We start from the raw sequence: 25293 nt of genomic DNA on the forward strand, positions 1-25293 counted from the left end.
ATTAGCAAATAATGCAGTTTTGAACCAACAGATTCCAAAACCTGAATACTCTGGAACATTAAAATAGAGGTAAGAAGCATTACATTGTAATTTTTCAAATAAAAGTCAAAATTATTAAGCAAACAATTTAATTCATAATATACATACTGTTGTCATAATAAACTCTATCAAAGTTTTAGCCTGTAGCTCAGATATCTCCACATCCCTGATGGTTTAGCAGTAACAGGTTAACACACACAGAAGGACAAGTGTTAGACTAGAGGGCTGATTTGAGGATACCTGCAAGAAGCTGGAGACTCACCGTGAAAGTATAAGTCATCTGCTGTTCCCGGTCCACAGGTTTTAGGATCCTCAGGTAGCGGATTATGCCAGTCGGGGTCAGGCTGAAAATTGTGGTGTAGTCATCCAGGGTAATCTTCACCATAGGGTCTTTGGTCTTTCCAAAAGAGGAAGACACCAAAAGGGACATGTAACCATGGTGACACTGATGTTTTATCATCACCCCCCCCAAGGTAGCAGCTGTGGGACTCAGAAACCTATCACAAAAATATTTGGATGTGAAAACGAGTTGGAAAAAAGTAATCTGCTAGGAGGCGTTTCCACAAAACGAAGTATTAGCTGAAGAAAACCATTAAACTCTGTCAGTTTAGATATAATTAAAATGCTTTTCTGCTTTTAGTGATGCATTAGAATTATTTTTTTGGTTTATTTGTTTTCATTTAGGGAAAAACAATCATACAGGTTAAAACCTCAATGATTTTAAATGAAATAAAGTGGAATAGGATTTGAAGTCAATTTACAGTTCTTATTTGTGAGCAAAACCTTTTAAGAAGATTCTGAGAAGTGGTTTTGAATCTAAACATTGGATCAAGTTTCAAGATCATTTGGGTGATAAAAATGCAAAATTTCAAGCAGCGTGATGCAGCAAAACAGAGCTTTATGGTGATGCTCAGTTTTGCAGCATGTGGCATTGATTTATCAAACAAAGCAGATGGGGTTGTAAAAAACATAACTACCTCAGACTTTTGAGCTGCACCTTACATAAACTGTCGTCTAGTTAAAATTTAGACCAAATGACATTTTCTAACATCAACCTACTAAAAGGAAAACTATGTAAAAAAAAATAAGTTTGTCCAAGTGAAATAACTGTTTTAAAGTAGCTTTTCAATCATGAAAAGAAGCAATATAAACATTTAATATATATATATATATATATATATATATATATATATATATATATATATATATATATATATATATATATATATATATATATATAAAGGAAGGAATAAAAGACTTGTTGATGGCACTAATGTATTCTAATTTTAGAAATTAAGAGCTCATTATCAGTTGTTATCAAAGTTTTTGTGGAAGTATTCAGTTATAAGAATGTTTGTTTACTAAAACACCAATATTTTATTAAATATTACTACATATATTCCTTCTAACTCAATGTTACTTCTATAATGTCTCAATCTTTTTAAGAGCAGATCCTCTTTTGTCTTTTTTTTTTTCCATTTAGATGCATATTTTGGTTGAGAGAAAATGTAGTAAAGTTTATAATCAATGCTATGATCAATTTTGGAAAAAATAAAATGTTAAAATTTCACCCCAAAACAAATAGTTCTAAGGCATCATTTAAAAAAGACAGTTCTCTAATATTGGAGTATGAAAACTAGTACGTGGGTTTATTTTAAGCAAATACCTTAATAATTTGGTTCTATTCACAAGAGAAACACCTATCTTGGCTTTACAAAAAATACGTGATTAGGCAATGATTTCCATAAAATTACTTTACTGTTCTTTTTCTACATTGAGATGGAGGCACTGAAGACATATGATGATGTCCATTTTATAAAACAAAGATGCAGATTATGATGCTACATTGCTGCTGGCCAGCTTTGACTCATATTCAACAATCCTTGTCCTCATAGTAGTTTGTAAACAACAGGGTCAGGATCTGATTGATTTTACCTGTTTTTTCATTTCGATTTGTTAATCTTTTCCAAAGACCGATTTGGCGGATATTTTAAGAGATGAAACAGACGTGGCTATCCTGTATTTTCCAATTTGAAATGTATTTGACAGCATACTTTCTTCATTACACTTAAAATTTAAAAACATTTGCAGACCCAACTGCTGCGTTTTCCAGATTCTAAAAACAAACCATACACTAAACAACAAGTCAGATAAAAAAAACATGCATGGGAAAGTATAACACCCGTAGAGAAGAGCTTCATAGATTTGAACAAAAAGAACCGTGAATGAAAAGGGCAGAAAAGAAAAAAATACAAAGCACTTCAAACACATGCACATTCAAAATAAAAACACTCTTAAAACTACAAAAATCAGGTCAAAATAATCCTCCATCACAACTATAGATCTATTTTATACTTAATCAACTGTTAGGTTCTTCCTTCCCCATTTAACAAATTATTTGTCCATGTAAAAAGGGGCTCCAGCAAAAAGCATGCCTAGAATCCATTTGTATTTCAGTAGAGAGATTCATGCATTAATAGTGAGGATGTTCTGAGTCAATTTGTTGGAGGGCAGAAAAAGAGCAGATTAAGGCTGCTAATCTGATCTCTTTTAATATAACATGTTCTTCGCGTATGCCAACATAAAAGTCGGTCTTTTCTGAGAAAACCACAGTAAATATGGACATCATAAGAAGCAAAGGCAAGCACGGTGTTCTTAATGTCACTGTAAACATTGCTTTTTTAGTTTATATATGAATATCAAGCAAAAAATTAATATATTGAACCTCCCATGTTTTCGCTCCCTGACCATAATGATATACGTTATATAAAAAAAAATGAGAGGAAAGGTGATTTAAATATGTTCAGACAGCTTTCTGATGGAGATTTGTTGTGCAAATATCAATACCATCATACCCCCTAAATTTGATTTGCTTGACTGATATCAATACTGAAATATGTTAAGTGACTAGATCTGCAGAGTATAGATCTGCATCCTTTTATACCATCAGTATTGGAATAAACTAATAAGAAGCCTGTCAAAATAAGTTTAGTTATTAAAATTCTAAGGAAATTTGGAGCAACAAAATTGGGTCAGGACATCCTTCCTTATGCTGTTTGTTGTCACAATGAAAGGCACTCCTTTTACCCACAGGTGTATCACCAGGGGACAGCTTTAAGTGAAAAAAAAAGTGAATAGATGAATGGTCACAAAAATACATAAAAATAAAACAAAATAAAAGTACAATTCAATCTAATGAAGAAATGGATATGTGTAATGTATTTGATAAATATAGAAGAAAAATAAATACAAGCAAAATACATGCTAGAGCTAAATTAATAAATTAATCCTTACTTAGAGAAAAGTATTGAGTAAGTAATAAATGGACAAATTAATAAAAGAATTATGCATGACAATAATACTTATGTAATGAAATAATTAAAAGAAATTTAGAATAACATTTATATATGAATAAATGATCAAACAAATAAAAAGATGTAATAAAATAATAAATCAAAAAATGAATGGAATAAAAAATACATAAAGAAATGAAAAACTGAATGAATACAAAAGAACATAAAATGCAATATGTCATAACTATGTATGGTGTAGCTTATAGAGTATCTAACGTGTTAAAGGGCTTTCTGTATTCCTACCTCTTCTATGTCATTATCCAAAGCAATGATCCCTAGAGGGGCAGTGAGGTTGGAACTGGCAGAAATAGTTGTCCCCACTGGGGAGGACTCGCTCACGTATCCCTGATAGGAGGCAAACTGAAAATATGGCGCCTGGTTGTTCTCATCCAGTATTTCGATAATGAGGTCAGCATAAGCTGGTAAGGGATGTCCGTTGTCCTGTTCTGCCTGGATGGAAAAAAGTACATAGAGGTTATAGTTTGAGAAATTTCCACAGTATAGATATAATGATTTACAATTTACAGATGGTAAATACAGAATAACATATATAAAACTTTGTTTTTTTTTTGTTTGTTTTTTCAATAAGAGATTAAGCTTTATTTTCTAAGTTAAAAACAGTGCTCCAGCAAGTACTAATACTCGTTAATTACAATAGCACTTTATGAAAATGCCATCGTTTGAAGCAGAGAGACCTTAACTACTTGCAATTTCATTTTGTCAAATGATTTGCTATCAAGAGAAGGGGAATCTCAGGAAATGGTACAGTAGCTGAGTCTAAACTAAAATTAACCAATTAACTATTTAAAACCTGCTACATCAAATTCTACCATATCTCCCTGTTGTGGTGAAGTCAATTTTGAGTCTGAGATCTTAGTTTGTTTGCAAAGTTTCAGTTCTGTCTTGAACCTTATTGATTAACAATGCAATGATCTGATAAACACAATCCTCACTAATCTCCTCACCACATTGATTTCTTTTCTCCGAAAACTGAACTGTTGCTGTCTGTGTGGACAAAGTAACACTAAAGTGTTAATCTTGCAATGAAGCTGGGGAAAACAAATAAAGTTGTCCAAGTTCAGATATTTTTAAATCTCTTAATAAAATTATTTTCTTAAAGCCAGTTGCCAAATTTTGATTTTTCTGATTTTCTCAAAATTCCCTTTATATTTTATTGGCTAGTTAATTGTGCAAAAACAGCAAAGGTAAACTATTAACACTTTCACATGTGTCAAACATTTTGCAAACATGTCCCATGGTGATGCTGGATGTCCAACATATCACAGTTGAGTATCCAAATGTAGAGTTGAAGGCCTTATCTTTACTCACTCCACTGGAGTGGAACTGACTTACAATCTGTGGTCGTAAAGAGCAGCTCTTACTGCAACAAAATGTGAAAGCAAGTGTAACAAAACAGATGTCCTTTGTTTCTCAGGAAAATGTGATTTGACAAGATGGTAAGCCTATCATTTTTTTCCCAGCTTTTTTTTTTTTTTTATTGTCATAACACTTTCACAACTACAGAGCAACAAAATTTACTCTGTGCATTTAACCCATCCCCTTGGGGAGCAGTGAGCTGCTATTGTGCAGCAACAGGGGAGCAGTGTGTGGTCTAGGGTCTTTGGTCAGGGACCCAGAGTGGCAGTCTATGGGAGTGGGGCTTGAACCCGAAATGGCTCAGAACATTCAGGCTAGATGGATTTTGTTTAGGATTTTCAAGTATTACCACAGATTCTAAAATCATTTTACAGTGTGTGAAGATTTGACTGGATCATCACAGCCCATAGAATGTTTTTATTTAAAGTTGTATAATACAATTCTGGCTATTTTAGGTAATTTTTAAGGAGGAACCTTACCTCCATTAAAATATGATTTGTGGATGGCACAAAATAGTCAAGAGTTCCCATGAGCAGTGAATGTAGTTTTAGATATTGTGATAATGATGAGAAACCAGTGGCAAACTAGCAATAAAATAGCAAACTTAATTATCATTGTGAAATGGTAGGCTTAATAGAAAACAGGTCGGTGAAGTCAATCTTTACAGCTCCTCGAGAATTACCATCGGCCTATGAGCTTCTTCACTGTGCTCTCAATCTTTATAGGTTTGCATGTGAGCCATACTTTTTCCGTTTTAGAGGCACATCCTAAAAACATTCTATAAGATGGTTCAAAGCTTGGGATGTTTTTTTATAACCAAATTTAGTTTCAAATATTTCTATGGCTTTATTTTTTAGCTGTTAACTGGTGTCTCTGTGTTTTCGGGACACTTTCACTGATGTTAAACGAGAAACATCAGAGACCTTCACAACGTATATGTATTCATACTAAGGTAAACACAGCTGGGCTCTATAAAGACACTGTGAAGGAAACTTGTTTATCATAGCAAGCAAAGAGAATACAAAACACTTGTCTTTCATTAACAAATCTCAATTAAAAAAATAATTTAATAAACTAAACAACTTAATTTACCTTCAAAGCTATGCACTTCAAGCAGTATTCAGGTGAAATGTAAATAATTTCTGCTTGTCAGGAATTATTGGCCAAGCGTGTTGAGATTCCAATTTAGCTGCCGCATACATATTTAATTTCAATAAATTAGAGTTGGTTTGAATATAACTGGTGCACAAAGTGAAGGAGTTTACCGAAATTGGCCATATAAGTGTCCTAATTTAAAAGTCAAAATATTTTATAAACAGTTAAAGTGCAATTTAGCTGTTAATGGAGCAACACTGTTTAGTATGAAAACAGTTCTAACAAAATACACGTAACTTTCATCACAGTCCAACACAGTAATGGAAAAGTGACAACTGTATCAATGTATGAATATTGCTTGAAGGACAAAAACTGTTGACTCTTCCCCCTGCACAACTGGTGGCTAACACAGTTGCTTTAGGAACAATATATTGGAGTAAATCAGGAATGGCAACCTCTCAGAAAAAATGTTAAAAAGATGCAAATTATACCTGACACTAACAAAGACCAAACTAAATGAATATAATACACTTAAGCTGCTGCTTAAGTCTTTCTCCCACTGTAAGCACAAATGTCACAACTGCCACCCACACCATGGAAGCTTCACAAATGGTAAGGCTTTGAAAATCCAGATGGAGAGGGGGAGAGAAGCAACGTCATTTTAGGTTATGACCTGGAACTAATTTAGCAAATTAGCTTGATTTCTATGGCGTTGTGTTACAGAATGTAGATTCCTTGTGCATCCAAATGCCAGAAAATATAGGGCCAAGTATTCTCTTTGTTGCGTGTGTGTGCTCTAATTTACAGTGCTGTAATAGTATTTACCCTCTTATAGATTTTTTCAAATTTATTTCTTTGGTTACACATACAGTTTAACATAATCAAAACAAAATACTATCAGACCAAAATAACCTGAGTTAATATCAAAGGCTGTTTTGAAGTAAAGGCTCCATTTATGCAGAATCATTCCAACCGGTCCAAACTTTTAACAAAATACCAACAAACATATATTGCTTTTAACCTTTTAAATTATTTTTTTTGTTTGCCTTTAACAGCTGTCTTTCTGCTGTATCACATTGCAATTCATTCTAAGTTTGCAAACTGATCACCAGACATTCTCTATTATCTCACTATCACACTACTTTGACCATGTTTGACTGGCATTCTGTCTTTCGGAAATGCTTTCATTATTTTTTTTTTACATCATAATAAAATCTTGGTAGTCATCAAGGTTTTTTTGGCAAATGTGTTACAGACCATGGTGTTGGTTTTGTTTAGCAGTAAATGCCAGTCTTGCCTAATTTCCCTCTTACTATAAATTATGATGAACACTGAACTGAGGCGAGAGAGGCTTGTTTGCTTTAGATTTGATTCTGTTTATTTTGGGTTTCTGGATAGATTTTTTTTAGTCTCCTGGGTAAATTTGGTAGATGGCCTCCAACTTTTTTTTTACCGGTTTAATGTCAGACAATAATAATAATAATAATAATAATAATAATGATAATGTTGATAAACTGAGTATCCATGGGTATCTTTACTAGAAGCTCTTGTATCTTCCTGCCAACCACAGAACATGAATTGAATCCTCTCCGCCTCAACACTCTCTGGTCAATATAGACATGTCACTAATTTTAAAGAAGGTCTAAAGTCAGTTTTATCATAAATAAACAAAGAAATTTGAAAAATGTCATATTTCAAATTTATGTGGGTTACATTTTGAAAAATTTGTATAGTTATCTAAAACACAAAATTTTCAAAACAAAAACAAAGAAAATCTATGTGTGCCAACAATCTTCAATCTTTTGAAGGGTTTTTTCACCTCAACATTTGGCGCTTCTGATTAAGCTTCTTTTAAGTGAACTTCACATCTGTTATTTCTCTATCATAGTGTTATTTCAGACTATGCTCCTCAATCTTGAACCATTTTCCCTTATCCCTGTGATAAAGCACGAAAACCCACAGCATGTCAAACCAGAGATCCAATCTGTCCACAAAAACACCTGAGGGGAAAAGCGCTTTCATTTATGGGCATGATGTGCGCTCAGCATCTACACACATGCACTCACACACACAGACATTTAAACATCTCTGTCTATAAGAGCTAAGACAGAGCGTATTATTACCTGGTTCCCTGGTGATTTTACTCTTTAACGTGTCCTCATTTTACAGAGGCACTGCTCAATGAGCCATGCTCTACAGCAGCAACACAAAGGCCAATTTTAAAATTCAACGCAAACAAAAGGCGCCATTCATCAATCAATCTTGATTTTCCTGTCCTGATTCCATCACTGTGTAAGTGTTGCATGGCTCCTTTTCTTCTCCCTCTTTTCATTTCTTTCCTCCCTAATTTTCCAAACAGTTTTTCTCCATCTCCAAGTCCTATTGGTGGATGTGCCTCTATCAAGATCAGTGATGACCACTGAAGAAGAACAGATGTGCTTCCTGCAACCGGACTCACAGTGTAACATATGCTTCCAGGAAGCATTAGGGATATCTGCCGCATACAAGGAAACCATCAGTTCTCATTTGCCGGGTTTTCCTGAGTGCTCAATCTCCTTTAAATGACTTAGATAGATAAGGCCCCTAACATTCACAATATGGATACCTCTTCATCTATCATCGTTTCCCCCTACCTCCCCTTTGAACTTCCTCTCTTCCTATATTCTCTTCCTATAGTTCGCAGCCCAGCACACACATGCAAATGCTCATATATAATCAATTTGTCTTTGTGCTTCATTTTAAAATTATATTGTTCTCTCATCTCTTTCCTCACCAGCCATCCTACCTGCATAACAGGTAGAAAAGTGCTCGGAGGTGCCTTGAGGTTAGCAACAGAAAGTTAATCCACACTGCTGCACTGCCCCAACAACACCGAATGCTCTCTGCACATATTTATGATTCAGAGTGTTAAAGCTGCCTGTTAAGTCAATAAATCATAGCATCTTTCACTCTCATGTTTCCTAAGCAGGCAAAGATAAGCTTACTGACCTTCAGGACTTGGGTTATCTAGGTAGAACAGGTGAACATAAACAGCAAGGAATAAGGTAAACTGTACGTATATTAAACCAAGTCTGATGGCAACACATTGAGAGTATGAGAGAAGTATTTAAGCATAGAGTAGGGGATGCAACTAATAAGGATCAGGAACAGTCTGTCTTTACATTACATATAGTTTAAAGAAAGAATATTTTAGCTTTGAACAGATTTAGTAACATTTTTGATATTAAATTTAAACCCTCATAGAAATTCTTGCATTTAATCTTTAGATTAAAACACCAGTGTTACCATTTTCAAAGCACTTACTGTACTCAAAAAGCACATTTTAATCTAAGTTCTGACCTTAATGATAAGTGTGAACCTCTGATACAGGTCCCGGCTAATAGGTTTCAGAACAAGCAACTCTGCAGTGGTCCGGTTCAGGGAGAAGTACTCTGGATATGTGTTCGGTTGACCTGCAAAAAGAAAAGGCAGCAACAGCAACATCAGAATAAAAATTCAAAACATAAGTCATGAGATAACTGACCTAAAAGTGCTTTTTTTTTTTTTCATTAAAGGTAAAATAACCTACCAACCAAGATGTAATAAAGAATGCCAGGTCTCTCTGATGGGGGCTGTATGTTTCTGTCCATGTCCACAGCCCGGATAGGTGGGGTCACATTAAGTGGGTTCAGTTTAGTCTGCATTGAAGGAGAAGATGAGAGTCAGAAACAAGAAAGAACATACGTTTAGATTGGAACATACATTTCATGTATATGGCATTTTTTTTAAGATTTATATAATGTAGCCAAAATGTCTCATCTGATTAAATGTAAAATGTATATATTGCAGTTGCCTACCAAAAATCCCAACCACAATTTCATAGAAAATATGTGAAGGGAGCTAAACATTAGGATGAGGGAAGAAGGGCTGAAATCTTCAGACTTGGGAGCCCATGACTAGATAGCTCCTCAAAATAGCAGAGGACACATGTAAAAAGTTGGAAAGTCAGCAATTATAAGAAGGGAGTGACTCTTATAATGGTAATATAATGTCATTTATTTTCTTTTTTAACTCCAAGTTGTTTTTAAAAGATTTATTACTTCATGACACTTGCCTTTTTAATTTTCCATTTAAAAAGCTCTTGGCTGAATGGATATGCTATGCAACTCAACTGTCTTATTTCATTCCTTTGTATGTGACCAATGTATTGTAAAAACAAATTAAAACTTAATTAGAGTTAAGCATTAAACATTAAAAATATTTAAAATCAAAGTACCTTTATAAGTTAATGGTAATATTCAAATTTGTTTTTAAAAACAAACAAAAACATGTCTTTAAATTTAACTTTCTTACCCTTTAAATATTTTCTATATTACTGTGCTCTTTTGTTTCGAAGGGTTTGCTTTGGAAAAAAACAACACTTTTCACTGTAGACAATGTTACTGAGGAAAAGAGATTAATTGTTGACTTTTTCCCATAAGATAAAACTGTCAAAGTGTAAGCTAGAGGAGAATGAGACTTAAGAAGCTGTTTGAATATAGGTAGCATTTTCTGTTCGAGATTTATCTGGCTGTCATAGAGCATGAGACAGAAAACCTTTCATCTGATAACAGATAAGCTGAATGGTTGGCTGCCTTTTGAAAAGATTAGAGTCAAGGTAGTGGTCCTTATTTTTTAAACTCTATTTAAAGTTACCGATGTTAAGGTGATGCTAGACAGATTAGAGCAGCTAAGTGTAATACTAATTGAGATAATTGTTAATTCAAAAACCCAGACCCAGCTTCAGTTTTACAGCCTAGCTTTCATTGGGTGAGAGGTGGGGTACATCCTGGAAGGTTTTACAATCCATCACATAGCAACACAGAGACACAAATGACAAACAAGAGCCCATACAGCTCAACAAAGGGCAATTTTAAGTGACCAAAGCAACCTTGTAGTCCTGCTTTTAAACTTTAAAGAAGTGGGAGTGCACCGGATAGACTCAAGTTTTGCAGTGACTTATCTCTCATAGGACATTATGCTACACTCCTTTTGGCTACTTATCCTGCTGCGGCTCATGCAAACAGCAAAGCACATATTTACTATAGCCCCTCTTCTACAAAAATTCACTAACATATGATTAATAGAAAGTATGCTGAACACTTTGGGCTCAATAATTGTTCTCTTTATGTAAAATGCCTACATCTTGCTATAATAGTATGTGCAAGCATGCAAATAACGGCCTGTGATAAACCCTCTTAACACAGACAGAGGCCAGGCAAACAGCTCCCTGGTGGAAGACCTTCTCCCTGAGGGGGTATATTTATATCTTTCAGCTCTGTAGTAATCCTTACACCCCTCACCAATCAGCCCTCTTGCTTTAACACTGTATGGAGGTGTACTAAATCAAATCCTCCTAGCTCTGCACAATGATGATTAGCTATAATACCCTCCTCGAGCAGTCATTATCCAGGGGACTTCACAGCCCACACAGCATACCCCCAAGACAAAAAATAAATACGGATCAACTTAATAATGCCAGTCTCCCTATTGTAATTAATTATATTCTCTCATCAATTACTGGAATACAAATCTCCCAGTGGACAGACATGCTAGCATAATGGTTACGCAGCAGCAGTGAAAAAAAAAGTGAATGAAAACTGTAAAGCCCATGTTGATTACTCATCTTAAATGCTCAAAAGAAATCTCATAAGTGCCTGTTTCTGGTGCTTAACAAATACCACAGGCTTCAAAACACGGGTGGTGCAATTCATTAGGAAACATTCCGGCATGCATATCAGTATAAAAATCACAACTAAAAGAGTCTTTGAAATCTGCTGACATGAAGCTTGACAAGTAAGAGTAAAAACTCTATGCACACTTGTAGGAAAAAATAAGGCAAAATGTTAGGAATTGACAACATTTATAAAAATGATAAGAATAAAAAGCAATAAAAACTTGGATACAAAGCGGGACTGGAGCCCCCTGATCAATAATAATGTAAATCCCTGTATGTGTCTGTATAAGAGTCAAAGTAACCATGGTGTTAAAGGGAAGAACAAACTATTTTTAACAGATGTATAAAAAACATAGCCATCAGTTAAAGCCCAAAAGTCAGACAAAAGAAGATGCAGCTCAACACTCTGGTTATTGTCCAAACCCTGATAATTTCCATCTGATTAGTTAATTCAAACAATGAAAAATAAACGAAATATATGGTGATACATGCTCAAGAATTATTAGTCACTAATGCTGATGATCATTTTTTATGCTGAAACTGTTGAAATGTAAAATGATGTCAGGCCATATCATATTCCATATTTCAACATCCATTTGCATTCTTAAGCTCAGATACAGTATTTCTGTATTTAAAGAACATTTTATTTGAGCAACCCCAATGATCATTAAATGGAATCCATGTAACCTTTATGCCAATTTATGAAAGTTTACATGGGGTATTTTCACCAGTGCATGCAAAAATATAAATATCTGATCATATGGAGCATTGTGCAGGAATTAGTGAAATATATCCTGAACAACGATTAGAGAGAATACTGTACCTTTACAGTAAGATATTTTTGTTTTGTCATTTGTCATATTCTGTCTCTGTAATTTCAAAAAGGTTTAAATGCAGTATTTGATAATTTAGTCATTTTTTCCATTTGGTGGTATTTGATTTGTTTGTCTTGTTGTTGAAGCTGTAGACAGTGAAAACATAGGTGAGATCCAACCTTTTGTGGTTGTGATGCGACTAAGATGTGTAAACTTGACGGGTGAAGACACAGAGGGTGTAAAGAGATGCAAAATGATCATCTGTGGAGCTTCTTTTCTCGAGTCATGCATGCATACAAAGCTGCAGGTCTGTTCACGTGTAATAGAATTGTAACTATAATATAATATAATATAATATAATATAATATAATATAATATAATATAATATAATATAATATAATATAATATAATATAATATAATATAATCTATAATATATTTTAACTAAACAGATTTTTCAGGTTTTGGCTGTCACAGACTTTGCTGTCAGACTTTGTGGTAAAAATGTCCACAGATTCATTCTAAAATAGAAACACTAAGGCTAAGAAGGAAAAACTACCTCCATCTCCAACTGATTCGACACAACAGGGTGTAAGCTGACAATTAGGCAATCTGAAAGGTGCATCATGGGAGTATATACAGCCAAACAGTTTTAGACAAACAAAAAATTGCTGCATACAAATTCTGATCCTAAAATATGGAGAGTATGAAGGTTTTGACAGTTGTCTCTCTAACTGCCTCTCACCGGTTCAGTAAATTCAGGGATAGCAGCACGGTAGGTGAGTGGGTTGCAGTCACGGGTGTTGTTCACCAAAATGCAAGGCAGAAACATTGGACCAAGGTCATCTCCATCTAAGACATCCACAGTCAGAGTTGTGGTAGCTGTTAGTCTGTTTGGTGGGTATGGAGCACGGTCCTGGGGGAAAAAGTGATAATTAACTACTTAACAATAAAACTTAACAATTTCTTTATCATACAAAGACTATTTGTTCAATTTCAGTCAAGACTGGTAAAACTTATATTATCCACCTGATATTGAGCTACACAATCTTCATAAAATAAAAAAAAGACAAACAACCTGCATATATTCTACCAAACTTTTTGTTCCAGAACACAAAACAAGACCATCAACTGACTTTTTTTTCTCTTCAAAATTGTCAAAGTAAAATCCAATGTTGCGGTAATTAACTGTTACTGTTTTTTTCTGTGTTTTAATTAGCTGCTGTAGATGTTACTATTTGTAGTGGTCTGTCTTGCACCAGTTCAGGAGAGGCCTTTAAATTAAGACCCTATTTTATTTAAAAGTATTATGAAGATGATCACAGTTGTCTGTAATTTTCCCTGATTTTATGAAGAATTATTCTTAGTGAATTCATTACCAGGGGTTCTAGAGGATTTCCTAAAACAAAATAGGCCTTCTTTATCAGCTTGTTGAGTTTCTTGATGTCATTTTCAACATTACTGTTCTGGCAATGATGGTGTCATTTGGACAAAAGCTTATATAGTCAGACACCAAGTCATCAACGTAATCTCCTTGAGGCTGAAACAATGCATCCTGTGTAGCCTTAAAACAACCATGTAGCACTTCCTTATCCTATTGAGGCCCTCTTCTTACAGTCCTCTTAATGTAGGATTCCTCTTATCAAGAGGAAAAACAAGATTGCAATCCAAGTTCCCAAGGGAATATCTTCCTGTAGAGATGTACGAGGTGTGTTTTTAATCTTGCAGAGCAAGTGTTAGAACATAAAGTATAACAAAGAGAGAGGCATAATTAAAATATCTACTATTTTCTCAAATGCATTTGGTTGTTTTTTGTCTGTAGCTTAACAGCACTGGAACTTATGACATCACAATAAGTGTCAACTAGGAGAAGGTGGAATGTAAACATTTGCTAATACAACACTAGTGACCTCTCTGGCAAGATAATAGTCAAGATACCACACCGCCTTGTGATTCAGTCAAGAGGAGAGCGTCCTGTCTTATGACCTGATCAACTGTCCTGTCAGAACAATACTCTGTTTGGAACCATGTGTTATGTTCTGTTAATAAAGCGCTCTGCAGAGGAGGTCCAGGGGAGAGAGAGTGTTGGGTGCAGCTCTGTCTCCCCTCCTGCAGGAAGCTGTTTGAAAGTCCCAATTTCAGTTGTTCTTTTACAAACCTACATTTTTGAACCCAACAGTTCATCTTTAGCATAAATGCTACAGTGTTTAGTAGCATCACCTGTAACTTATTTTTATTTTTTTTATCTTAATTCTCTTTTTATTCAAGTGGTGTCATGCCAAAAGTTCTCTCCCTTGCAGGCTCACTCCCCTTTAAGTATGCATTCATATTGAGGATTTTTGGCAAATATACTGTAAATTGAATTATACACAACGGGGCAACAGATATTACAAATGTGTACAAAACTGCATAGATACAGCTACGGAGGGATTTGGTACTGCTCACTTTCTGCTGGAGGTCTCTTACTGTAAGTATTGCAAAAAAGTAGAAAACAAAAAACAAACCACTGGACTTCCAAGTTTGAAGATGTTACACTTCCCATCCAGAAAGCTTTTTCAATTTGAAATGTCTGGAGTAGCGTGTGAGTTCCAGGCTTATAGAGTGGCACAGCAAAAAAAGTTGTTATGGCATAGAAAAAAATGAAAATCTAATCAAAAACCAGCCCCCCCCTCCCCCCCTTTTAGTTATGGGGAGTCATTAAGGTGGTTTGCCTGCACAAACCAGATACTGGCCTCTCTAATAGGGGAGTCATTAGGGTTATTGTTGGCCTGGCTAACCAGGTGAGATGTCTTTAAACCTGGAAAACAATCCAGTGGTTTGTTTTTTAACTTTTTTTTTGAATGACTAGAACCTGGATAAGTAAGAATCCTCACAAGCTTATTGTAAATAAATTTCCTCTCCTCTGTCCCAGCAAACATACTTTGTGAGAAGGATAGCTGCAAAGGCTTCTGACATTATCTAAGCAACCTTCCAGTAGAAGAGGGGAATTGTGAATTGACTGAATGCAAATAGCTGTATTTTCTTAGATAGAAAACTTTGAAACCATTTGTTTGTATGATTTCATTAAATTGTCTCTTTAAATTGAGTTAAGATGGCATGGGTTGTGAATTGGTACCATTTTGAGGAACTGAATTAAATTCAGTTTAATGAGCTAACTCTGTATATATTATCTATATTATTATTTTTGTGTTAAATAACCAATGAAATAAGCTTTTAATTTTATTTTAATTTATAGAGATACACAGATTACCACAGCTAATTAAGACATATAGAACATCACAATAAATCTGTATTCAAAAATATCTGTAGGCATGAAATTTCACTTACACTGGCTTGGATTAATACAAAGAAGCGGGTTTTGTCCTCATAGTTTAGCCTCTGTGCCAGTAGAATACTTCCTGAAAGGGTGTTACCAACCCTGACTGTGTTGTTAGATTCCTGCAATCAAAGAAAAAAAAGTCAAAGCAGAATAATAATTAGATAATTTCCTAAAACATTTTATACAGCTTAGTGGGTCCTTATGCTGGTGTGACTGGCCCATATACCGGATCATTGGGATTGTAAAGGATGCTGTATTCTATATGTCCATTTGGTCCATCATCAATGTCTGTAGCACCATTATTTCCTGAGAAGCCGGTGAAAATGGTAGTTCCAACTGGTGTGAGCTGAAGAAAAAATGTGGGCGAGAAGAAAAATAAATAAATATTTCAAGCAGCTACCTCTGGGCACAACATCAGCATACAAGAGCAAGCTATCTTATTAAACTGGCACTATTGCCTCGATAGCTCCATTAATACAAAGAAATAAAAATAAAAAAGGAAAATGTAGCAGTCAGCAGTAGTCTGAAGGCTTTCGTGCAACACTGACAAAATAACAAAAACTAAGTATGAGAACCACTGCTGTTCCCCAGAGCCCTGAGCAAAGTCCACAGTACCATGCAGCAGGCAAGAAATCTTGTTCAGGGTAGTTGACAGCAATGTAGAGTGACTCACTATACTGTTAGGGTAGCTTCAGATGGCAACAATAATAAGGTATGACAGAAATTTTGAACTTGCAATGCATAAAATAAGTGTAAAAAAACTGCAGAATTTTGCATGAAGCCCCATTTTAGTCTCCAAAACATGATTTAAAAGGCTAAAACTGTGTTTTTTGTTAGTTCTGCCAATTGGGCAAAATGTAAGGAAAAGCACTATTAGTACGATTCACCTTCAGTATTCAGAAAAGCTTAAAGTGCAAAATGTTCCTACTTGACAGTAAACAGAAAAAAATATACATAGTCTCTTGGGCTCTTTTGTTATTCAATGCAATTTATCATGCAAAATGTTGTATGATAAATTGTGTGTCTGATAACAAAAGAACCTAAAAGACTTTATCTTAACATAGATATACTTTCTTACTATTCAATTTAAGTGAATAGTATTCAAAGCATATATATGGAAAGACTGAAAAAAGGAATGCAGGTACATACAAAACTATATATTTATATATTTCTATACAATATATATTTATAAACCTTTATTAATCAAACAATTGAAAAAATAAGCAACTGATTAAATAATTGGCAAAATACTATTTAGTTGCAACTCAAATGACTAGTTCAGGAAGCACTGACTACAGCCACAGTCCATACCATACCCAGTCCAAACACATATTTTCTACCATAGTTCTTTCTTCCAACCAGCTTTCGACTCATACATTTAAACTTTTATATACATATATTTATACTTTTAGTTCTAGCTTTCCATGTTGATTTTGTCAGTAAATGTATGCTGGACAGATATCAAAACAGCCCTCTTCCACATGACTGTATAGTCCAACATGGCTAATATATTACAAAATATATTACAGAAAAGTTCTGAAAAATTACAATTTGGGGATTTTTTTAAATACATACCATCTTCAATGCAAAGATTATTTTCCCAAACTAAATCACAGTGATAAATAAGCCTTGATGATATTCTATATCATCCATCTTACAGGCAGACATCAATGTCTAGTTGATGCATCTGTGTGGGTTTTTAAAAAGATTAAACATTTTAAAAATAAAGAGGTCCATTAATGATGTTTAATACATTGTATTTTTTTAAAAAAGGTGCAGCAGATTAACATGAAAATCAACCACTATATGTTAAAACTGGAATACAGTACATTAGTGTAGAAACTATGCAGAGAGAGCTGCCAGGAAAATCTACTATGTTACCTCATTTATAGAAACATAGTAGCGTGGCTGTTGAAATTGGGGACTGTTGTCATTTCTGTCCCTCACAACAATTCGAACTTCGTGTAAAATAACCGTACCGACCAGCTCATTAGTGCATTGGACCTGAACCACAATCGTTGTGATGTAATTAGGTGGCTGAAAGACACAAGAGACAAAAAATATAGAAAACATGTCATTTCGTTGTTGCAGTAATCTACTTTGTTGAACTTACCAAGAGATTTTAGTTGATCGTGATAAAATACTATCAGAATTTTGAGCTAGCAGTTTCCTAAACACTAAAGCATATTTACCTGATTAGAGATTACACATAAGGACCTAAAATTATCTTTATTATCTCAGGTAATTTTTTTATGTTTTATTTTATAGGTAAAAAAAAATTAATATAAGGCTCTGTTAGAATAAAATAGAATGCATTTGCCCCTCTATTACTGATAGCCGTGCATGTCACATGTGATCAAACTTAAGCAACAAAAGTTAAGTAAAGCAGCAGGCTATAATCCAAATCAGCCTTTCTATTTGTAATGTAAAATGTACCCTGCGTTGCAATTTATCCTATTGATTTTTTTTTAAACATTCCCATCAATAGCTTAACATCAAATCCACCTCACAGCACTTAGTGCATTTGATCTAACCACTTGCCTTAAAATGGCCTTTAATTTGCTAACCACTTTGCCCCCATCTCTCAAATTCCAACCACTCAAGCCGATCTATAAGAACAGCATTTATGTGCACCAAATAGGAGCTTAAGTGGGCATGCTGCATAATCTGAGATGCAGGTTTGGGATTTTCCCTGGATTGCAATAACTATTCAATACTGAATCATAATACTATCAAGTACCACAAATTTTGCTGTAAAATCATTTATGCCCAAAAGTGTTGTGGTTATTACAGTAACTACAAAAAGGCAAAAACAAAAGAGCAGGGAATAAAAAAATTGCATTCATGATGATATACTATACTTTTTTTTTTTTTTAAGAAAGAGGATACCTACTGCTTTTTAAACACAGATTAACAAGTAAATAAAAAAGATACACTTACAAATACATATATTTTTTTTCTTTTTTATATGTTAAAAAAAGGTATAAGGACTTTTATCTTGACACTCTTTCCACCTCTCCTGTACTCACATCTCTGTCCAGAACGCGTCCGGTACTGTTGAGATAAAGTCTCTGCCGTGCTGGTTCCAGTATAACCCAGTAGTCATAGTTGTCAAGTAGTGTCAGGGAGATGGTTCTACCTGGATCACGGGCCCTTCCATTAATTTGCATGTTTTCCACCAAAACTGTTCCTGTTCAGAAAGAAAGGTATTCATTGCATGCTGGCAACTTTACTTTAAGCATTTAAAGTTATGCTTATCAGCAAAAATAGAAGAGTGTTGGCCTAGTGGGTTAGAGCAGTGCAATTGTGCTCTGAGAAGGTTGCAAATACCCGGTCGATCCCCAAAGCCATTTCAATTTATCAATATAATCCAAAGTCACAACATTAATAATCTGAAGGATTTTTGTAAAACACAAGCAAGCTAAAAATATTTTTTTACACACAGTATATGACTACGTAAAGTGAAGTACTAAGACCAATTCGATTAATTGTTATTAGGGATCAATATTAAGATTAAGAAGTAACTAAAATGATCAGTAGCCTCTCTATCAACCTTAATAAAAGTGTGAAATGTGTCCTGCAAGCACTGATTTGAACAACTTGAGCATATTGACACATTCTGAGGCTTTCAACTACAATGTTTCCCAAAATAGTGTTGTTGTTGTTGTTGCATGCATGCTAATCTGCATACATCGAAAAGCATGCTGTCATGGCGACATTTATAGTGCACCTGATATAGGAAGTAAATCTTAAACTCCTACTGATAATATTAAACAAGAAATACTGCTGAAAAAAAATAAGTGAACGCTCCACACAACCTAGATCTAAATGAATGAAATATTCTCAATGAAAACTTTGTTGAGTACACAGAGAAATGTGGTGACAACAAAATCTCACAAAAATAATCAATTAAAATCTAATTTATTAACCAATGGAGGCCTGGATTTGGAGTCACGCACAAAAGTGAAAAGTGAGAAGTGGTCTGTGGTCCCCACCTGCAGAACCTATCCTTTATTGAGTGTCTTGCTAATTGCCAATCATTTCCACCTGTTGTTTATTTCATTTGCAAAACAGCATGTGAAATTGAGTAGCAATCAGTAATGTTGCCTAAGTGGACAGTTTGATTTCACAGAAGTTTGATTCAATTGATGTTATATTGTGTTGTTTATGAGTTCCCTGATTTATTTTTTTTTTTAGGATTGTACAATGACGAAAATAACATGAGGTAAAGTTAAGTATAAAAAGTTCAAAATAGCATAAAACAGGAGAAGGTTGTTTTTGTCTGTTGATTGACATAAGGTATCTATGCTCTAAACATCGGGAGTTATCTCCACCAGCTATTCTAAAGAGCAGCTTGACACAATATACTGCAAAACAAGGCACTAATAATTTAGCAAATAACCGTGAACAAACCATGAAGGCGTTCCTTGTGCACAGTTTTGTTTTATTACATCCAGGAGGAGGAAGAAAACTTGTGGGGGGACAAGTAATAGACTCCCATATACTTTAAACACTTAATGATAGCAAAATTTATTTCTTTTCCAGGAGTTTTCCACAATCTGTTGATAGTGGTGACAATCATAGGCCAAATCACAGGATCACTAGATGTTACATTTGCGAACCCTCGTCAGCAGGAGCTGATGCCCTAGTTAGAAATTTCCTAGCTTGGTGTGGAATTATTGTCTACACGGATGCCACGCCGAGATGCATGGAAGCCCAAAAATTACGTGATTTTGTTGCGCTGACCTCGCGGACGGATCAGGCAGAAACCAAGCTTTATGATATGGTGTGTGCCAGGGCCATGATAAAATGGGCAGTGTCCTTCACTTTAAAGGCAAATGTTTTTTTGGGGGGTTAAAATTATTTATAAGAAATTAATTTACACCTAAGTGAATCTAAAGTCATTATTTCATCATACAATGCCAATGGGTGATTCTAAAGTATCTTAAAAGTATTATATATGTATATAAATAAACATTAAACAGAAACATACCTTCCACAAGCCTTTCTCCAATAAAAAGTAGAACATGTTGTTTTAAAAAAAAATTTTAATGCATCGTCCTAAATCGCGTGCTTCATAATTTATTAAAAAAGGTCTTGCCATCTAGTCATTAGTCACTTCTATTCAAATACTCAAGAAGCGCATATGGTGGTGTGATAGATGTTTACGTATTATAATTTAAAAAACCCAATGCTGCATTTTTATGCTCTTATTAATGACAGAGCTCCTTGTTTCAAACAGTCAAGATTTGATGCATCTCTGCATGTTATGATTGCAAGAACCTGTAATTATGTTTATCACTTGAGCTCAGCTCGATCTGAAAAATGGCTCTTCCAAAAATGTAATTTAAAAGTCAAAAGAAACCCACATTGTAAGTTAATTTATCATTTCACATAATATAAATGCGTTGGTAGCGTGTGAAGAAAAATACATCTTCTTTCCCTGAAGTCTAGGGTTTGATTATGTCACTGGTTGGATAAAAAAGAATAAGAAACAATCTGTTATTTCTAAAGTTGTTTAAATAACAGTTTCCATGCTTTCACATGCAATTTTTCTTCAATTTTGTACTCCTCTAAGTTCTCCATCTTTGTTAAAGAAAAAGTCAAGTGTGGTTTAATGTTAGGTGCTGCATTTATGTTATATGTACACAAAGGAAACATGTCAGTTGTCAATGATGCATTCAGTGCCCTTTAGGGTCAGGCAGACAACACATGTAGTTATATTTTAACAAATACTGTATAATTGATGCTAGTATCCAGTGATTGTCAAAGCAGATAAACATCGAGAGGAATTTTGAGATTCTAGTCTCAGAACAGTGAAAAATAATATTTAACCAGCAAAAACTATTCATATTAGTCTGATTATACTAAATAGTCACTGTGTTAATAAAATATAATATATATATAAAATAAAACATCAAAGGGATGAACTGATAGAGGAAAAAAAAGTCATAAGTCCGTTCATTTAAAATTTGATTTTGTCAGCTAAAGATTTATGTGGAGATAAATGTGAGATTTTTAATAATTAAAAAATGTACACCTAAATAATTCATTAAAGACTTTATTGAAAAATAGAAAAAAAAAATAAACCTTCTATTCAGATCTTCTTTGATTTATGTAAATTTTGTGTGGCGCTCATCAACAGTAGTGGTGGCTGGCCAGCAGGAGGCGCTGGGGAGCCGCCTTCACTTAAAAAAGGCATGATGAAAGTATACAACTGTGAGTGTTAAGTATAATATCAGTGTATAACACAAATAGTGTTTTCAGATTTGCTGTGCATGTAAACAAGACATCAGGATGTTTAATTTGAATGGTTCTGATGATGACTGATGATATAAAAAGTACTTCCTGTTTGCGGGGGCGCTGGTAAAGTGGATCCTTTTGGAAAGCTTCGAACTTTTGACCAAAACATCCTTTAAGACTGTGACATCTGCTAAGTTCGAATCCAGGGGCTGCGTCATCCAAAGACCAAATTGGTCGGCTGATTATAATGGCCCAGTGCCGAGGTCTGTTTGGATTTGAGGACTCCTTGTTATGCGGCTGACGAATGCAGCCTTCTTTTTGCCCGTTTTGAAGCACAGGTCCGGTGTATCTTACAGAGCCTTGGGTATCCCATTATTCATTGCAAGTCAAAGCAAGCCGGCTGGTCAATGCTCAGAGGAAAAAGGTAAATAGCACAGAACAGTGGTGAGTACTGTAAGTGCAGTATAATACAATACAAGTATGTGAATGGTTCCATTTGAAATGAATGAAAATAGTTGTTTTAAAAAGTTACGAGTCAGATATATGGCGGTAAATGTTTGATTTATTGAAAGGTTTTTATCTTTCACTGTATAAATGGGCCTGGGTAACATTTACGTAAGGATAGATTCTAATATATCTGTAGTGTTTGGGACTATAAATCTAATATGGTACTGCTGTTGAAGCTCTTCGAAAATTTTATTAGCACCCAGAACAGCAGTGAGAAGATATGGAGAGTTATTGTCTCTGGATGATTTAAATAATAAATATAATGTCTAATTCTCATCCCTGAGTTTTTCCTCTCCACTGTCGCTACAAGCATGCTTAGTGTGAGGGATTGCCTTCGAGTCAATGAGTCGATGCAATCAACTGGTTTTCCTTTGATAGAAAACCTTGATTCAATTTGACTGTATGATCTGGTGAACTTTAAAGTGCCTTGAGATGACACGTGTTGTGACTTGGCGCTATATAAATAAACTCAATTGAATTGAGTTTTCAAAGATCTCGAAGCATCCAATCCATATAGAACCTCAGAACAAGCTGTAAGCTGACAACACCACCCTACATTAGGAAGTAGGGTGTTGTAAACACAGCCATTTACAACTCTATCAGAGCCTCTTCACAAATAAATAATAAATATACAGATAAATTAGAACAGTAATTAATAATAATGATAAATTATACCTCCTATTCACATTCTGTCCAGCAAACAATAGTAAAATGCTTTATAAATTATAAATGTTTTGTAATGTAACCCAACGAAATTGCAACCGAAATGAACTTTTTGTTTTCTAAATATAATTTGGACTCATTTAAATCTTACTTAAATATGTTCCAGACATTAGTATGATTTTCATTTGTCTGATGGCAAATATGTAGTAAAGCAGGTGAAGGAAATATGTAAACCAAGACACATTTAGGATTTACATATAAGGAATGTGTAAACAAAATACAGTGGCTTGCATGCTAGTTGTATTATATAACTCTGTGTCTAACATAATTCTTAATTTTGCATGCACATTAAAACTATATCAGTTATAGTCTTGCTTGAAAACCCCAAAATGTATTCACTTATAATATGATGATCAAAACATCCCTTTGACCTCTGTTAAAATGTACCCCAAAAAATATTTTTTTCATCTCTAAAACAAAAAAACCTAGATCTAGGAGTTGCAATGCATCATTTTTTTTTTTTTTTTATTTGTCTTGAAGGTACATTAAGGTTTTTTTTTGCCTTTTTCCTCTCTTTTGATATTGCAGTCTTTCCTTTGAAAGATGTCGTCACTCATTCTATGTTCAAAATCTTTGTTTATTGCTTTCACTGTGTTTACTGTATTTTCTCCTAGTCAGCCACAAGTCAATTTTTCATACTATTGGTTCGAAAAATAAATTACGTAACGGTGAGGGAAGACAAAAATGCTGGAAAAAAAAAAAAGAAAGAAAATGCCTCTGTGTTTCAACATTAAACAATAAAAAGTAATTACAATGACCGTCCTGCAACTCATTGTAACCAATGAGCCAGAAATTAATAAAAGAAAAAAAAAAGAAAATAAACCACATATCAACTACTTGATGGAAATCAACTGTATTTGCAGAAGGGGCTTTTCAGCCATTAGGTACTGAAAAACTACTGTTTGTTTGCAGTGAGTGTAGATGTCTTCAAAGAGTGTGCGTTTTTTAAATTTTCATTAAAATTATATTCTTGCAGATATTTAATTGAGTTCTCTTTCTCTTAGTCATGTGAGTGCTGTTCCTCAAACATACACTTTAAGAAACACAAACAATGCATATTTGCACCAGCTGTCAGGGGACCTGCTAGAAGAAAAACTAAATTAAAAAAGGGGATTTGAATTTGATCTTTCTAAGTATGGAAACATGAAATATTGCTGCCAACCTACCACTTAAAATGCTTTGTGACATTTGGGATGACATTGGCAATTTTGGGGCAACAGTGGAGTCGGATGCAGGAGTTTGTCCTGCAACTAAAGGGTCTTCAGTTCAAACTCCAGCTCTGGCTTTCTCTATTGTTATGTCCTTGGGCAAGAGAGTTAGCCCAAATTGCCTACTGATGGTGGTCAGATGGCCCAACGGCGCCTGAATGTCAGAGAGTCCCAGGGTAGCTGTGGCTATAATATAGTGGAGCTTGCCACCTTCAGTGTGTGAGTGCGTGGGTGTGTGTGTGTGTGAATCACTAAGTGTAGTGTAAAGTGATTTGGAGTCCTCTGACTTGAAAAGGTGCTATATATGTACAGACAAATTTGTAACTGATTATTTTATTTTAATTTTTAGACAAAAAATTATTTCATTAATTTATCATTCATAATATAAAAAGTATGTTATAAAAAAAAAGATGATTAAAAAAGATATACAATAGGTATTTTTGCTCCTTTTTCTGCCAATCAGTATGGAGTCAATAATGAAAATTGACAAAATGACAAAATAGATCTGGTATATGAAATTAGAACTATTTTCTAGAATAAGATTTATTGCAATTTATTTAATCAAATTCAAACTTCATCAATAGATCATTTATCAAAGTAACCCAATTCAGGAAGTAAAAATTGCTGAAGTGGTGAAATTGGTGATCAGTTAATTTGTTAGGGTAAAATAGCTTATTGATATTAAGTCATATACCAATGTAACATTTGCTGAATTTGGATGCTGACAGAAGATGTTTGATTGCAGTAGATGAAGAACTCTCAACTTGATATCTCACTGATTAGAGACAGTTTCCTATAATAAGTCCAATTTTCTTGAGCGAACATCCATGTAACTTCAACAAGCTGTTTTCACCAAGCACTGTTTGGTATTGGGAAATGCAAAAGGTGTTTGGCAAAACAGTAATTAGGGCTGAAAGCCCT

At 34.4% G+C, this 25293-nt stretch overlaps 1 protein-coding gene across 1 annotated transcript in view; it reads right to left on the minus strand.

The window, feature by feature from the left end:
* LOC107090203 (protocadherin-15-like) overlaps positions 1-25293 on the minus strand; it is a 153622-nt gene that overhangs the window by 12797 nt on the left and 115532 nt on the right. The window contains exons 5-14 of the mRNA XM_015383494.1: positions 18721-18881; positions 17573-17728; positions 15918-16037; positions 15700-15810; positions 13118-13288; positions 9433-9541; positions 9204-9316; positions 3636-3842; positions 3131-3151; positions 302-436 (exon numbers count right to left, since the gene is read on the minus strand). Of these exons, the coding sequence (XP_015238980.1) occupies positions 302-436; positions 3131-3151; positions 3636-3842; positions 9204-9316; positions 9433-9541; positions 13118-13288; positions 15700-15810; positions 15918-16037; positions 17573-17728; positions 18721-18881 (1304 nt within the window). The remainder of the gene's footprint in view (positions 1-301; positions 437-3130; positions 3152-3635; positions 3843-9203; positions 9317-9432; positions 9542-13117; positions 13289-15699; positions 15811-15917; positions 16038-17572; positions 17729-18720; positions 18882-25293) is intronic.

This window comes from Cyprinodon variegatus, unplaced genomic scaffold, assembly GCF_000732505.1.
Source record: "Cyprinodon variegatus isolate N-32 unplaced genomic scaffold, C_variegatus-1.0 Scaffold1, whole genome shotgun sequence".
Classification (NCBI taxonomy): domain Eukaryota; kingdom Metazoa; phylum Chordata; class Actinopteri; order Cyprinodontiformes; family Cyprinodontidae; genus Cyprinodon; species Cyprinodon variegatus.